The sequence below is a fragment of the Ovis canadensis genome, chromosome 1 (genome assembly GCF_042477335.2).
Source record: "Ovis canadensis isolate MfBH-ARS-UI-01 breed Bighorn chromosome 1, ARS-UI_OviCan_v2, whole genome shotgun sequence".
NCBI lineage: Eukaryota > Metazoa > Chordata > Mammalia > Artiodactyla > Bovidae > Ovis > Ovis canadensis.
Genome location: NC_091245.1, coordinates 214,479,504 through 214,497,151, shown reverse-complemented (window position 1 = coordinate 214,497,151; position 17,648 = coordinate 214,479,504). Strand labels below are relative to the sequence as shown.

Sequence of the window (17,648 nt, the reverse complement as noted above, 5' to 3'; positions counted from 1 at the left end):
TTGTCCCATAGATCTTTCATATTGCTTTAATTTTCTTTTTATTAATTTGGCTTTCTATCTTCTGTCTTTATTGGGTGATTTCCATTATCCTATCTTTCAGGTCAATTGTTCATTCTTTTGCATTATTCATTCTGCTATCCGTTGCCTTCAGCTCGGCTTTTTTCTCTCCAAATGAATTTTCTAATTTTTCTTGGTTCCTATTTAAAGTTTCTAGTTCCTTTTTTTTTTTCCAATAATCTGAATTTCTCTTGATAGACTTTCTTAACCCCTTCAGTATTCTCATTGTCTCCTTTTAGAAACCAGTGTATTAGACTGAAGAGGTCTGTTTCATCATTTGTTCTCTCAGGGGAAGTCTCTTGGTCTTTTAACTGGGAGTCGTGCTTTCGCTTCTTCTTTTTCCTTATATTCCTCCTACTCTGTGAGTTTAGGAGAAATAATTATCTACTGTGGTTGTGGAGGGCTATTTATGTGTGGGGCTGTTCCTGTGTAGCTTCTTTGGGTTTAGTATATTTGATGCAAGGGCTGTTTTTAGTACAGTTGCCTGTCTTCTCTTTCCTCCGTGGGTGCTGGTCATTATCCCCTTGATAGGAGTTAAGCAGATGCAGTGACTAATGCCCACTCCTGGGGTTCTCAGTGGTGGCAGTTCAGGCACACCCCTGAGCATGCAGTGGGAGTGGGTATAGCTTGTGACCGCTCCTGGAGTCCCGGAAGGAGACACTGGTGGCCTGTGACCACTCTTGACATCCACCTCTGGAGCCAATGAAGGCAGTGTCCTGCCCTCTGTAGGCATGAAGGGAAAGGCTACAATCTGTACCTCATTCATCCCATGCCCTCCAAACGATGGTGACTGGCCTATCAGGTGGTCCAGGGTTCCTCTTAGTAAACCGCCAGCCACAGTTTCATAGCATTCCCACTCCCTCAGTCTGTCTGAGTCAGCACAGTCAACCTCAGTCCTTTCCCCAGGTCCAATCCCTGAAGCCCAGGTTCCAGCATCCATCCCCCTCCAGCATTGGCAGACATGCATGTCAGGCTGGGGAGTGCAGGGCAGCGGCACCATCCGTGCAGTTATCCGTCTGCTGTGGCTGCCACAAACAGGCTGCCGTGCTCTCCTCTGAGACTCAGAGGCTCCCCTTCTGTCCCAGCCACTCTTCGTGATGGTGAGGTGGCTTCTTTAGGTACAGGAACCTTTTCCTCTTTCACAGCTCTCTCGCAGGGGCACAGCTTCTGACCCAACTCCTTTTTTTTTTTTAAATGTTTTTTCATACCCAGTTACATGGAGATTTTCTTGGTTTTTCAGTAGTCTGAGGTCTCCTTCCAGTGTTCAGCAGATATTCTGTGAGGATCGTTCTACATATAGATGTATTTTAGATATATTTCTGGGAGAAGGTGAGCTTCATGTGCTACCACTCTGCCATCTTGATCACTCCCTAATTCTTTTACCCTTTATATTACCCCTTTCCTTATTCTTCAGAGGTTTGAGATGCCAGCCCGTGGAAAGTAAAACTAGCTCCAGATTCATAAGCACTGCAAAATAAAATTGGGAATCCTTATGAAAGTATATATGGGGAGGAGTGTGATACAGTAGCAGGGAGGGGAGGCATGAGTTGGGGGAAGTGATAAGAAATAATGTCTGTGAGAATAAAATCATTAGCAAAGCTGTTTAAGTATTTTGTGCGTGCCTTGAGCAAATGAGCTGGTACTAATTTGTATTTAGTTTGTGTGCTCTGATAATACCAATAGTAACTTGTGTTTATATAGTGACTTAAATACTTAGAAAGTAAAATGACCATTTCCCCAAGGAAGCTGGAGAACATCAATATTAAGAAATCTGTTCATGTCCACATTGATGGTAATTAAATAAACCAGGCTCTTATATTTTCTTTATACCAAGTCGTGGTCTTCAGATGCCATGTATTATGTGAAACTTCAAGATAATTGTATCTATCCTTACATAAATCTCTAGCTCCCAGTTCATTTTGTTTGGTCAAATGGATTATTAAACCGGAACTGTTAAGAACCTCAATTAGTTCTCTGGCATTCACTATGCCTTAAATGAAGTGTTGTTGTTGTTGTTGTTTTTAATAGTCTTAGTTTGGGGGGGTAATTATCAGTAGAATTTTAATTCTATATAGTTTAATTTAACCTATATTTACCCTAAAATAACTTTTTAATTTTTGTTCCCTTTTTATGCAATTATTATTGATATTTAGTAAGAAAGTAAAAGAAATAGCACTTGTTGCTGTTCATTATGCACTAAATATCTTTCTGAATGATTTTGTAGACATAATTTAATACTGTATCTCAAATAAGACATTATCTTATAATTCAATATAAACTCAACAAAATTTTTAATAAATGACTGCCATATATCAAGTATTGTGCTAGGGTACAGAGATACAAAGAGAGGAAACATATTTGCTGTTTGTGTGGGGTTCTTTTCAGTCAAGGAAAAGAAAGACAAAGTAAAGCTAAAATATTGCATATGCTATGATCACAGTATATAATTTGTACATTCATTCATTATGATTTGTCAGGCACAGTTTTAAGTGCTGGGAAATGACACCTAATGACAGTGAATGAAACAGATAAAAATCTCTTCCCTCACAGAGCTGGCATTCTAGTATTCATCCTAAGGATCACAAGGGAAAATCATTTGGGATCATAGAAATGGCTATTAGGAATCTTTGGAACATCAGTTATATATCAAAATGATTGAGTGAACCTCTGGGAGTAAAGCTACCTTTCACTCTGTAACCTCATATCCCTGAAGTAATGCACAGGGTATGCTGTGGTGGCAGGTTTCTACTATCAGGGTCCTTTCTGAAACCAACCAGTTCCTAAAGCTGTCAATTTTCTCCACCTGCACCATCATGAAAGATAAATTCATTTAAGGCCAAATAAGGTAGAATGGTACAATTTGTCTCACTTGATTCAGTGATAATGTCTTCAATTCTGTGGTGTATGTTAGATCAGAAGAGATTTTTCTTTCTTAAATGGAAGACTCTTAAGGATGTCGAACTAGTTTTCTCTGTTGTTCAGTCTTTCAATTCTAGTATAATCCAAATGTGCCTTTATCCTTCTTTTTCTTTCCTTGTGCAAAAAGATATCTATAGGTTTTCTATGTTAATATTATGATAATTTAATAATTTAAGAGAAATCATATCTTCATAAATTGTCATTATTAATATTGTTTCTTAAGAGGCTGGATATTCTCAATGACCAAAAATATCTCTGCTTGCATCCTCAAGTTTTGTTGTAAAATCAAACAAGATTACTAATAAACGTGGAACACACACTGAAAATATCAAATGCCAAAACCCTGTGAACTCCTATAATTGATTGTATTCATATTGTTAATTTTAGTGAACAGAGAGCTACAAAGAAAGCTCTTTCTTTGTAGCCTTCATTAAAACCACTTTACATAGTTGTCATTTTTTTATATTTTTTATTAGATTTTTTCTAAAAATATTGAGTCTATTTAGTCAGTAAACAATTACTGAATGTCAGAACTATGCTGGGCTATAATGAAATTGACATATAAAATCATTCACATCAAATGAAGGTGAGAGGAAATAAAGATCACGATGTTAAAGGTTGGTATTAATAATTCTGTGACAGACATATTTTATACTACAGTTATGATTCTAATCTACTTTTCATTTTCTTAGCACATAACCTCTCTACAGTGCTTCTTAAACATTAAGATATAAGGAATAGTCTGAGTAGCATGTTGAAATTGTGGTTCCTGGGCCCTAGAGAAATTCAGAAGGTCTAGGAATCTGCATTTCCACAAAACACAGGTGCTTTGGAAGCTGGTGATCCTTACCCTTAGACTTCACTTGGAGAAAGTGTCCCTTTGCAGCCTTTCCTTTTGCAGAGCCTTTCCCAGGCGAAGGTTCCATGAGGTCCCTTTTCAGGGACCTCTTCCACCTACTTACCACAATGCCGTGCTCTCAGGATTGCCAGTTGAGATTTACCAGATTCATTTCAGTATGTTGACTTGAAGTAATCCTCTAGTGCAGTGCTGACCTTGTTGGGGTCAGTTGTAGCTAGGCTGAGAATGGGTGAGGCAATAGTCAGTGGTGTCAAAAACTGCCTCTAATGGTGGGGCTATCTGGAAGATGATGGAAGGCCCCCCATAGCATGATAAAAGAAAGCTTTTTAAACAAGTTTAAGCACCAGCTAGGAACTGCTTACCTGGAGGGGAGTACTTTGCAAGTATTAATTATTGAACTCTCAATAAAAAAAAAATCTATGGCAACCCACTCCAGTATTCTTGCCTGGAGAATCCCATGGACAGAGGAGCTTGGTGGGCTACAGTCCACGGGTCGCAAAGAGTTGGACACGACTGAGCGACTTCACTCACTTATAAAGCAAGTACTACTATACGTTTGTTTCACATGAGGACATTGAGGCAAAATAACCCAGAATCACAAAGCTATTATACTATGTGGTAGAGCAAGGATTTGAACCCAAGTGGTCTCATTCTAGGATTTGGTAGCATAATTACTATACGATGTAGCCCTTCCCTTAGTCAAAGGAATATTCTTTGATCCTTTTGCTACCACCATTCATATCAGAATGACTTCCAGTAAGTTACACAAACAGATGAAAAAACAAACAAACAAAAATCATCTCAAAAGAAAAATGATATAAACATTACATAGGATAGTTTTTAGTGTATTTTCAGATCAAAGGTGTATTTCAGCTTCAAATTACAGGAATACTCTAGTAAAGCAAAAAGACCCCAGTAGACATACAACATAGAGTAACATATTCTCAGAAGAGAAGATAATTCCTTTTACAGTTTTTTTTTCTCCTTGAAACCCAGATATTCCATTAAGAGTATGAATTTTAAGTCAGAAAGATCAGTCTTCTAATTCTTACCTATCACTTACTTTATGATCTACGGCAGTTTGCTTACCTTTACTCTCAGCTTCTATGAAAAGACATGCCAATACAATGTTTGGTGAATATTAAATGAGATAATTGTGTGAAGTGTCTGTGTCAAATGGCTTGACAGTGTTGAGAATGTTGCATTCTTTCAACAATCAGTTTATATTTACTGGTGATATTATTATCAGCAGTGGGTTTCCTTGGTGGCTCAGATGGTGAAGAATCTGCTTACAATGCAGGAGACCTGGGTTTGATCTCTAGGTTGGGAAAATCCCCTGGAGAAGGAAATGGCAACCCACTCCTGTTCTCTTGCCTGGAGAATCCTACGGACAGAGGAGCCTTGTGGGCTACAGTTCATGGGTTCCCAAAGAGGCAGACATGAGTGAGTGACTAACACACAGTAGTAATAAATTTAATACTCAGTAGAATGTATTAGAATATTTTTGGTGGAAAGATTTTAAAAGTTGAATTAATGGCAAATCTTCCTTTTGACATCATGATTATAAAATGTTTATATTGTGCCTTTGAGATGCTCTGATCTATTACTGGCCTACTTATCTTTACCAGGTGATCAAACCAGCACCCCTCAACTGCTAGCCCTGGCCTCACACCTGCGGGAGAGTGCTGAACTCTTTCAGTCAGATGAGATGCGTCCTGCTAACGACCCCAAGGAAAGAGCTCCCATCCGTGTGCGGATGCTGAATGACATTCTCCAGGACATGGAGAAGAGCTTCCTAGTGCAGCATGCACCACCAGGGTTTTACAGGTAGGAAGTGTGCTCAAATTTGGTATTTTCATGCCTGTCAATGAAATATTTGTGTTTAACTTTCAGAATATGACATGTACCTTCTGTGAACATAAGGCTGTTTTTTTTTCTTTTTTTTAATGTGAAGTAGTTATTTTATCTACAATTTGAGGCTCATTCTCCTACCCTCAAAGCAAAGTTCAACTGCATACATGGTGAATAAAGAAAACTTTAGTTTTCTTTATATCTGTAGATATTGATATTATTTGTAGATATGGATATCTATATCTATGATACTAGTTGGGCTTCCCAGATGACGCTAGTGATAAAGAACCTGCCTGCCAATGCAGGAGACATAAGAGACAAGGGTTTGATCCCTAGGTTGGGAAGATTCACTAGAGAGAGAATGGCTGCTCACTTCAGTTCTTGCCTGGAGAATTCCATGGACAGAGGAGCCTGGTGGGCAGTCCATGGGGTTGCAAAGAGTCAGACATGATTGAAGTGACTTAACAGAGCACAGCATGTGATACTAGTTAGCTGTATCATCTAAAAAATGACTAAGAATTTTTACATTAAATTCAATGTGAATCAAATGTGATATAGCTACTGAAAAACTAAATGTGTTGTAGGTTGTATTGGGAGAAATACTGAATCAGTAGATAAGCCTATGTTTTTATCCTAGTAAGTCTATGTTTACAACTTTGTGTTTAATTCTAGAAACTATTTACATTTTAAGAGGGAATTAAATATATTTAATAACTGACTCAATGGCATGAATTTGTGCAAAGTCCCAGAGATAGTGGAGGACAAAGGAGCTTGGTGTGCTATAGCCCATGGGGTTGCAAAGAGTTGGACATGACTTAGTGGCTGAACAACAACAGCAAAATATTCAGGGGGGAGAGGAATTTATAGGAAGGTTGCAGCAACCAGGTTATGAGACATATTTGGTTAGAGGGCCACAATACAGTGATTTCTGAAAATATTTTCACAATTTTAACAGATACTTTAATAAAACATTGTCATATTCAATTTAATCTCTTAGAGGATCACACAATCACATACTTGTTTTTCTGGTTCTCAGAAATAGTAGAAATGAAACAAAGAGGGCAAGTAGAGTTTCAAAAAATAAAACATTTTAATTTTTTAAATTGGTAACATTCATTGACTTCTTAATATGGATACTTAATTTGGATACTATGTTAAGCCCATTCCATGCATTAATTAATTTAATCCTGGCAAAGGGTCAATGGATCAGATATTCTTAGGGTCTCCATTTTACAGATGAGGAAACTGGGCTCAAAAATGCTAAATGTCATGCTAAATGACTTGCCAAAATAGTAAAGCAGACTTGAGAATATCCTGTCTCTCACTTTGCTAATAAAATGTTGTTTGTTTGTTTGTTTTTTACTTTATATTGGAGAATAGTTGATTAGCAAAGTGTTAGTTTCAGGTGTACATCAAATTAATTTAATCATATTTCAGTCACATCTTTTCCAAACTCTTTCATACTTAGGTTGTTAGAGAGTATTGAGCATCATGACCTAGGCTATACAGTTTGTTTTGTAAATAAGTTAATTTGTATCATTTTTTTAGATACCGCATTTAAGTGATACCATAGATATGTGTCTTTGTCTGACATTTCAGTGAGTATGATCATCTCCAGGTACATCCATGTTGCTACAAATGGCATTATTTCATTCTTTTTAATGGCTAAGAACTATTCTATTGTACATATGAACCACATCTTCTTTTTCTATTACTCTGTCAATGGACATTTAGGTGGCTTCCGTGTCTTGGCTATTGTAAACAACACTGCAATGAACATGGGGTGCATGTATCCTTTCAAATCATGGTTTCTTCCAGATATATATGTTCAGGAGTGGGACTGCTGGATCGTATGCTGGATCTACCTTCAGTTTCTTAAGGAAGCTTCATATGGTTCTCTATAGTGTCTGAACCAACTTTCATTCCCACCAAGAGCACAGGAGGGCTCCCTTTTCTACACATCTTCTCCAGCATTGACTGCAGATGTTTTGATGATGGCCATTCTGACCTGTGTGAGATGATGTCTCACTGTAGCTTTGATCTGCAGATCTTATTGTGGTTTTGATTTGTGGATAAATTGAAAAAGCCCTGCAACCTTGGGATCCCACTTGATCATGGTGTGTAACAATTTTAACATGTTGTTGGATTCATTTTGCTAGTATTTTGTTGAGGATTTTTACATGTATATTCATCAGTGATATTAACCTGTATTTTTCTTGTGGCATCTTTGTCTGTTTTTGGTATCAGAGTGATGGTAGCCTCACAGAATGTGTTTGGAAGTGTTCCTTCCTCTGAAATACTTTGAAATACGTCAGAAAAATAAGTGTTAGCTTCAGAAGGATAGGTGCTAACTCTCCTCTTAAGTGTTTCACAGGACTTATCTGTGAAGCCCTCTGATCCTGGAATTTTGTTTCTTGAAGTGAAAGTGAAGTCGCTCAGTTGTGTCCGACTGTTTGAGACCCCATGGACTGTAGCCCACCAGGCTCCTCTGTCCATGGGATTCTCCAGGCAAGAATATTGGAGTGGGTTGTCATTTCCTTCTCCAGGGGATCTTCCCGACAAAGGGATCGAACCCAGGTCTCCCGCATTGCAGGCAGACACTTTAACCTCTGAGCCACCAGGGAGGTTTGTTTTTGTTTTGTTTTGTTTTTTGTAATGTTCCCTGAACTCTATTATGATAACTTCTTTACAAATGTTTATCCCTGAATTTTCTCCTTGAAAAACATTAGTTATGAGTATAAAAACATGCATTTATACCAAGTTCAGTCGTGGGGCTTTTGGTTTTGAGCTACTGTTGTTGTTCAGCCACTGCAAGTTGTGCCACTCTCTGCAACCCCACGGACAGCAGCATACCAGGCCTCCCTGTCCTTCACCATCTCCCGGAGTTTGCCTAAGTTCACATCCATAGAATTAGTGATGCCTTACAACCATCTCATCCTCAAACACCTGTTCTCTTTCTGCCTTCCATCTTTCAAAGCATCAGGGTCTTTTCCAATGAATCAGCTGTTCACATCAGGTGGCCAAATTATTGGAGCTTCAGCTTTAGCATCAATCATTCCAATGAATATTCAGGGTTGATTTCCTTTAGGATTGACTGGTTTGATCTCCTTGCAGTCTAAGGGACTCTCAAGAATCTTCTCCAGCACCAGAGTTTGAAGGCATCAATTCTTTGGTGCTCTGCCTTCCTTATGATCCAACTCTCACATCTGTACATGACTATTGGAAAGGCCATGGCCTTGGCTATATGGACCTTTGTTGGCACAGTGATTTTTTTTTTTTTTTTTTTGCTTTTTGATATGCTGTCTAGGTTTGTCATAGCTTTTCTTCCAAGGAGCAGGTGTCTTTTAGTTTCATGGCTGTAGTCATTTCTACAGTGATTTTAGAGCCCAAAAGAGGAAATAAGTTACTGCTTCCACCTTTTCCCCTTCTGTTTGCCATGAAGTGATGGGGCTGGATGCCATGATCTCAGAATTTTTTTTAATACTGAGTTTTAAGCCAATGTTTTCACTCATTTTTTACCCTCATCAAGGGGCTCCTAGTCCCCCTTCTTTTTTGCCATTAAACTGGTATTATCTGCATATCTGAGGTTGTTGATATTTCTCCTAGCAATCTTGATTCCAAATTGTAACTCATCCATCCTGGCATTTTCCATGATGTGCTCCCATAAGTTCAATAAACAGAGTGACAATAAACAGCCTTGTCATACTCCTTTCTCAATTTTGAACCAATCAGTTGTTCCAAATAAGGTTCTAACTGTTGCTTCTTGACCCATATACAGGAGTCTCAGGAGACAGGTAAGACGGTCTGGTATTCCCGTCTCTTTGAGCTATGCATTATATAATTTAGAATCAGTGACTCTCTGCTTGTAATGAAATGCTAGCAAGTTGATCTTTAAAATTTTTGGCATCTTGAAATTGAAAATTGACTAATCGTGTCTACCTGGACCTTAAGGGAAAAAGCAGAAGAAACGCTGGTGCTTGTTTCAGTTTTTTCGCAGTACAGTGTATACTCCAGTGTACACTCCAGTACTCATCTGGTGTACAGTCCGAGTACACATCTGGAGCACATCTGTATCACTTGAACCTTGTATACAGTCCCATGTACAGTAGTGTACAGCCAGTGTACAGTCCATGCACATCCAATGTATACTGTATACAGTCAGTGTACAGTATAGTGTAAAGCCAGTGTACATAGTGCATTCTAGTATACATTCCAGTGTACAGTCTAGTAAACACTCCAGTACACATCTGTACAGTCCAAGTGCACAGTTGCACACAGCTGGAACACATCTGGAACACATCTGGAGAATCAGATATATAGGCCAAGAGCACAGCTGGAATACATCTGGAGCACAGCTGGACAATCAGATATACAGGCCAAATGCACAGCGGGAACACAGCTGGAAAATATCTGGAGCATAGCTGGACACATTTGGAGAATGATGTTCAGGCCAAATGCATAGCTGGGTGCATCTGGGACATAGGTGGGCACATCTGGTGTACAGTCCACCATATGTCCAGTGTACAGTTCAGTGTATACCAGTGTACAGTGCTATATACTCCAGTGTATGTCCAGTGTACACAGTGCAGTGTAATGTGCCGTGTACACTCCAGTGTACATCCAATGTACAGTGCAATGTATGTCCAGTGTCTGTCTATTCTCCAGGTCCATAAAATCCTATGAATGGCTTTAGAGTCATTCTTAGAAGAAATGGCAAAGAAACAGATAGTCAATAGATTCAAAGAAGGAAGGATAAAAGGAATAAAATTTAAGTGAACTGAAAACTGGATTGCTTGGCACTGAATTCAGGTCAGTGATGTGCCAGAGCTCTCTTGTTCTGGCCCACACAACCAACATTAAAAACATTGGGAATTTTGCCAGCTGATTGTCAAGCCCTTTGTAGCTTGAAATTAGCAAGCACTACACATCAGGACTTTTGGTTATTAGGAAGTCTATGTTCGAGTGGACAATTGACATCCCTGATCATGGTACAGTCAGTCCAAGCTCATGTCCATGCAACAGGTGACGCCACTGAAACTCCTGCATGCCAGTGTCTGGCAGTTCATGTCCTAAGTATCTCCCTGGTGTGTTCCTTTTCTCTCATCCTGCCATCTCTGTCTTAGTTCCTATCTTGATGGTCTCTGTCCTAGATGACTGCTGTTGCTTCCTCGCCAATTCTACCACTGGAACAAGATTATTTTTAAACCTACCATTAGGACTTCCCTGGAGGTCCAGTGGCTAAGACTCCACACTCCCACTGCAGGCATGCAGGTTCGACTCCTGGTCAGGAAATTAAGATCCTACATGCCTCAATATATCTCATGATTTCCTAAAGTTCATCAGGGTGGACTGAGCTCCCCTGGGATGCATGGAGCCTCTGCGGCTCATTCTGCATCTTGTTCTCGGGTAGCAGGAGCAGAAGCTGTTGATGGGCCATTGGGTCACCATGAGCATAAGTGGGGAGGCTCTTTAATCTACTCTTTGCCTGTCAGTTGCCATGAACAGAGAGCAGTGATACTCTAATGTGTGCTTCCTGATTTCTGAGGCCTCAGAACCATATCCAGTTTCTCCTGCCTGATCCTCTCAGAGGTTCTTCAGGATTGTTGTAAACTGAGGTCCCAAAACCTGTCTGTGCTATACTGGAGTTCCTTATACCTCTAGGAGCTCCACTAGCTTCCCACAGTAACTAGAGGAGAAAACTGGCAATATAAGGTCTCTACCTTCAAGGAGTTTAATTCAAGAGGTAAAATATACAAATCATAATAAATTTCCAGAATACTTATTCAAAGTACTCAATGAATGCTACAGGTAAGGTGTACTGTTGGGATTCACAGAAGAGAGAAATTACCTTCTGGCAGTCAGAAACTTTACAGAGGAAGGGAAAAATTTATCTGGTCTTCAGGTAGGATATCCAATAAATTTGGGAGTGCTATAGACTGAATGTTTGTGTCCTCCCAAAATTTGTATGTTGAGACCTAATGATAATGTTTGGAGATGGGGTCTTTAGGAGATAATTAGGTCATGAGGACACTCATAAGTGGGATTAGCATCCTTACAAAAGAAACCTCCTTCACCCATACTGCTATGTGAAGACAGAGTCATCTATAGTTCACCAAGCAACACCTAACCAGACATGAAATCTGCCGGCACCTTGATCTTGGACTTCTCAGCCTCCAGAACTGTGGGAAATAATATTTGTGGTGTTTATAACTCACTCAGTATATAGTGCTATGTTGTAGCAGTCCAAACTAACTAACAAAGGGAGCATTATCAGGGAAGGATAGAGTGAATAGAGAGACACAAAGGAGAAGTTGTGTGTGGTGTGCTGGGGAGTGAAGCACAGAAAGTGGAGTCTTCTGAATTGTTATTGGGTTCATGATTATGGAAAGGTAGGAAGGAACCAAGTGATAGAGTTCCATGCATGCTCTGTTGAGAGCTTTGGGCTTTATTTTTTTACACAAAAGACGCTATTAACAAACCTGTGTTAACTTATCTGGTCTTCCAAATAGGGTGCCCTGGAGCTGGGAAGTTAGAGAAACTGTGGATTTAGGAAATGCATGAAGTGGTGAGAATATGATTTGGCATGTTATTGTCAGGAATGAAAAGCAAATCCAATTTGGGAGATGGTATTAAGGAAGAATGGGAAAACTTAACCAACTAGTGGCTGTGGGAATTTTATTTTGGGGTTCACATGGAGTTAGGCAGATGAACAAGTGTTGAGTAGTAGAAAGAGTCTCCTCTCTGCCCATTTCTCCAGCCAGTTAGTTAAGACACTCAATATCTTCGCTCTCCGTGTAACTGTATGGAAATCTGTTAAGAAAAGTAACTTCCAAAGTCCTTTTCCTCTAAAAATCTGATTTAATGCACATTCACTGCCTTAACCCTCCCAAACTCTACAGTCAAGGGGGATTCTACTAATCCTGAGGAAGAGGTATAAGAAAGAGCACAATGATAGACTGTAGTAGTGTAATGAAAACGTGCTAAGAGCTCCAGAGGTACTGAGATTGGTAGGCCATGGGGAGCAGACACAATGATGTATATGATCAGGGACTATCTAAGAAAAGTGTGTTGAAAACTACAAAACATTGCAAAAATATTGCTACTATCAAAATTCAGCAATTCAAGATCTAACTTGTTGCCCCTGAGTAAGGAGGAGATTACGTATTTTCTTAGGAATTCTGAATCTTCTCTCTCCCTCCTTCTTTTATTGTAGTTCTAATATGGACTGCTTTCCTGCTCCAGGGAACTGGCATATCTGCAGATGATATATTGTGGCATCTGTGTTTTGTTGTTGGATTCCTTTTAGCTCCCTATAGTTCTCAGCAAAGGTAGACTAAGCAGTATAATCCAGTAATCTATTCATTCTCCAATAAAATAGATATTTATTAAAAACAGAGCGGTTTTAGGTTTAGAGGAAAATTGAGCAGAAAGGACAGAGTTCTTATACAACCCTTCATAGGCACAAACAGTTCCCTCAGCTCCCAACACATAGTTCCCTATTATTAACATCTTATAGCAGTGTAGTACATTTGTTAAACAGTTGATGAGCCAATGTTGATGTATTATTAACTAAAGTTCATAATTTATATTAGGATTCATTTTTGTTTGTTCTTTACATTCTATGGATTTTGACAAATGTTTAATGGCACACAGCTACCATTTCAGTATCATACAGAATAGTTTCTTTGCCCTAAAAAAATCTGTGTTCCACCTATCCCTCCCTCCACCTCTGGCAATCACTGATCTTTTTACTGTCTCCAAGTCATATAGTTTGAATCATACAGCATGTAACCTTCGCATTTAGGCCTCATCACTAAGCAGTAAGAATTTGTTTCTTTCATATTAATTTCTCTTTATCACTGAACCATATTCCACTGCACAGATATACTAGTTTGTTTATCCGTACACCAATTGGAGGACATTTTAGTTGCTTTCAAATGTTCACAGTTATGAACTAAGCTGTAATGTACATCTGTGGGCAGGTTCTTGTGCAGATGTACATTTTCAACTCATTTGGGTAAATACCAAGAAGCACAACTGCTGGATCATATAATAAGCCTATGTATGGTTTTGTAAGAAACTGCCAAACTGCCTTCCAAATTGGCTGTACCATTTTGCATTCCCACTAGCAATAAGGAAGACTTTTGGTTGCTCCACTTCCTCATTAGCATTTGCTGTTGTCAGTATTGTGAAGTTCATTCATTTCAAGAGATGGGTAATGTTATCCCATTGTTTTCAACTGAAATTCTCTAATGACATATGATGCTGAGCATCATTTTATATATTTACTTTCTACCTGTATACCTTCTTTGGTGAGGTGTTTGTTCATATATTTTCCCTATCTTTTGAGTTATATGTTTCCTTACTATTGAGTTTTTAAAATCTCTTTTTATATTTTAGATGCCAAAACTTTATCAGGTATGAATGCTGCAAATATTTTTTAAGAGTGACTGTGGCAGAGCAGAAGTTTTAAATTTTAATGAAATCTAACATATCAATTTTTTTCATCAATTATTCTTTTGGTATTATATCTAACAGCCCATCATCAAACCCAGGCTCAGATCTAGATTTTTCTCCTATGTTGTCTTCTAGTTATTTTATAGTTTGGTGTTTTATATTTAGGTCACTGATCCATTTCAAATTAATTTTTATGAAAGATATAAGGTCACTGTCTAGATTCATTATTTTTGCATGTGGATATCTTATGCCAGCACTATTTGTAGGAAGAAAAAAAAAAAACAACTATTCTTTCCCATTGAATTGCCTTTCTTCTTTTGCCATACAATTTTGGATTATCTCTTGGGTAAAGACATAGGCAATGGCAAGCCACTCCAGTACTCTTGCCTGGAAAATCCCATGGATGGAGGAGCCTGGTAGGCTGCATGGGGTCATGAAGGGTCAGACACAACTGAGCGACTTCACTTTTCACTTTCATGTGTTGGAGAAGGAAATGGCAACCCACTCCAGTGTTCTTGCCTGGAGAATCCCAGGGACGGGGGAGCCTGGTGGGCTGCCGTCTATGGGGTTACACACAGTCGAACACGACTGAAGCGACTTAGCAGCAGCAAAGACATAGGAGTGGAATTGCTATTCCTATGATGAAACAGGAAGGCTCAAGAGGGGTGATATTCCCTTCCCCAAGTTGCAATAATATCACAGTAATTACCCTTTGACAAAATATAGCACCCTGACAAAGTTTCTTATCTGGAGATTAGGGCTTTTTGATAGAGAAGTTCTGGAGGATTTCCTGATATTTAACTTTTTTCTGCCACAACCATCAGGGGATTTTTCTCAAATTCTTACATGATTTAGAATACCTCTACTGGAGATGGAGACAAGATGATGGGGTAGAAAGACAAGAGCTCACCTCATTTTTATGGAAATAGGAGAATCACTAATGGCTGAACAACCATCAGGAAAATAAAGGTTGGAACCTACCAAAAAGATATCCTAGATCCAATGACAAGCAGCCATTACAAGTCAGTAGGAGAGGAATAACTGCAATAAAATCAAATCTCATACTCACCAGGTGAGTGATGAACAAACTGGAAAATAATTATACCACAAAAGTTCTCCCACAGAAGTGAAAGTTCTGAGCTCCATGTCAGGTTCCATGGTTTAGGGTTCTGGCAATGGGAAAAGAAGCCCCCAGAGAATTTGGCTTTGAAGACCAGTGGTATTTGATCACAGGAAATCCACACGACTGGGGGAAACAGAAACTCCACTTTTGGAGGGTCCACACAAAGTCTCATGCACATAAGGATCCAGGGAAAAAGAAGTAACCTCATAAGAGCATGGGCCAGACCTACCTGCTAGTACTGGAAGATCTCCTGCAGAGGCCCAGGGTGTTAAATCTCACCAACTTTGCATTATAGGGGTTCCAAAGGAGAAAGGACCTGAGAAAATATTTGAAGAGATTATAACTGAAGAGTCCCCCTCATAGGATAGTCAACTAAATCCAGGAAACACAGAGTCCCAGCCAGGATAAATACAAGAAGGAACATGCCTAGATGCACAGTAATCAAACTGACAAAAACTAAAGGCAGGGCTACTGCCTCAGCCCCCATGGGGCTGACCAACATCCAACAGCTGGTCAACAAGGATCAGTAGTGGGACAACCAGGGCACTGGGCATGTCATCCAGCTATGTGGAATGGCTGAAAGGCATGTCACTGCTAGTTAGGACCTGGCAAAATGTAGTCCACTGGAGAAAGGAATGGCAAACCAAATCACTATTCTTGCCTTGAGAACCCCTTGTATAGTATGAAAAGGCAAAAAGATATGACATTAAAAGAAGATCCCCACCCCCCAGTCCCCCAGGTCAATAAGTGTCTGATATGCTACGGAGGAAGAGCAGAGAAATAGCTTCAGAAATAAGGAAGAGGCTGAGCCAAAGCAGAAAGGATGCCCACTTGTGGATATGTCTGGTGGTGAAAGTATAGTTTGATACTGTAAAGAACAGTATTGTATAGGAACCTGGAATGTTAGGTCCATGAATCAAGTTAAACTGGATGTGGTCAAACAGGAGATAGCAAGAATGAACATTGATATTTTAGGAATCAGTGAACTAAAATGGACAGGAATGGGTGAATTTAATTCAGAAGACCATTATATCCACTACTATGGGAAAGAATCCCTTAGAAAAAATGGAGTAGCCCTCGTAGTCAACAAAAGAGTCTGAAATACAGTACTTGGGTGCAATCTGAAAAATGACAGAATGATCTCTGTTCATTTCCAAGGCAAGCCATTCAATATCACAGTAATCCAAGTCTACGCCCCAACCACTAATGCCAAAGAAGCTAAAGTTGAATGATTCCATAAAGACTTACAAGACCTCCTAGAATTAACATCAAAATAAATATGTCTTTTTCATTATAGGGGTTTGAAATACAAAAGAAGGGAGTCAAGAGATACCTGGAGTAGCAGGAAATTTTGACCTTGCAGTACAAAATTAAGCAGGGCAAAGTCTAACAGATTATTGCTAAGAGAGTGCACTGGTCATAGCAATCATCCTCTTCCAACAACACAAGAGAAGACTCTACACATGGACATCACTAGATGGTCAATATCAGAATCAGACTGATTATATGCTTTGCAGCTAAGGATGAAGAATCTCTCTACAGTCAGCAAAAACAAGACTTGGAGCTGATTCACATCATCTGCTCCTTATTGCAAACTTCAGGCTCAAACTGAAGAAAGTAGGGAAAACCACTAGTCCATCAGGTATGACCTGAATCAAATCCCATATGATTATACAGCAGAAATGACAAATTGATTCAAGGGACTAGATCTGGTAGACAGAGTGCCTGAAGAACTATGGGCAGAGGTACATACCATTGTACAGGAGGCAGTGACTAAAATCCTACCCAAGAAAAAGAAACGCAAGAAAGCAAAGTGGTTGTCTAGGAGGCCTTACAAATAGCCAAGAAAAGAAGAGAAGTGAAAGGCAAAGGTGAAGAGGAACTACATACCGAATTGAATGCAGAATTCCAAAGAATGGTAAGAAGAGATGACAAAGGCTTCTTAAGTGAACAATGCAAAGAAATAGAAGAAAACAATAGAATGGGAAAGACTAGAGATCACTTTAAGAAAATTAGAGATGCTAAGGGAGCATTTCATGTAAACATGGACACAAAAAAGAACAGAACCAGTGGGGACCTAACAAGCAGAAGAGATTAAGAGAAGGTGGCAAGAATACACAGAACTGTACAAAAAAATGTCTTAATGACCCACATAACCATGATGGTGTGATCACTCACCTAGGGCCAGACATCCTGGAAAGTGAAGTCAGATAGGCCTTAGGAAGCATTACTATGAACAAAGCTAGTGGTGGTGATGGAATTCCAGCTGAACTGTTTCAAATCCTAAAAGATGATGCTGTGAAAGTGCTGCATTCAATATGCCAGCAAATTTGGAAAACTTAGCAGTGGCCACTGAACTGGAAAAAGACAGTTTTCATTCCA

General features: G+C 39.3%; 1 protein-coding gene across 4 annotated transcripts in view; it reads left to right on the top strand.

The window, feature by feature from the left end:
• The window catches only part of NAALADL2 (N-acetylated alpha-linked acidic dipeptidase like 2), a 1,648,032-nt gene that overhangs the window by 1,570,374 nt on the left and 60,010 nt on the right, over positions 1-17,648 (top strand). For all 4 annotated transcript variants that reach the window (XM_069559730.1, XM_069559739.1, XM_069559749.1 and 1 more), the window contains one exon: positions 5,464-5,662. In XM_069559730.1, the coding sequence (XP_069415831.1) occupies positions 5,464-5,662 (199 nt within the window). The remainder of the gene's footprint in view (positions 1-5,463; positions 5,663-17,648) is intronic.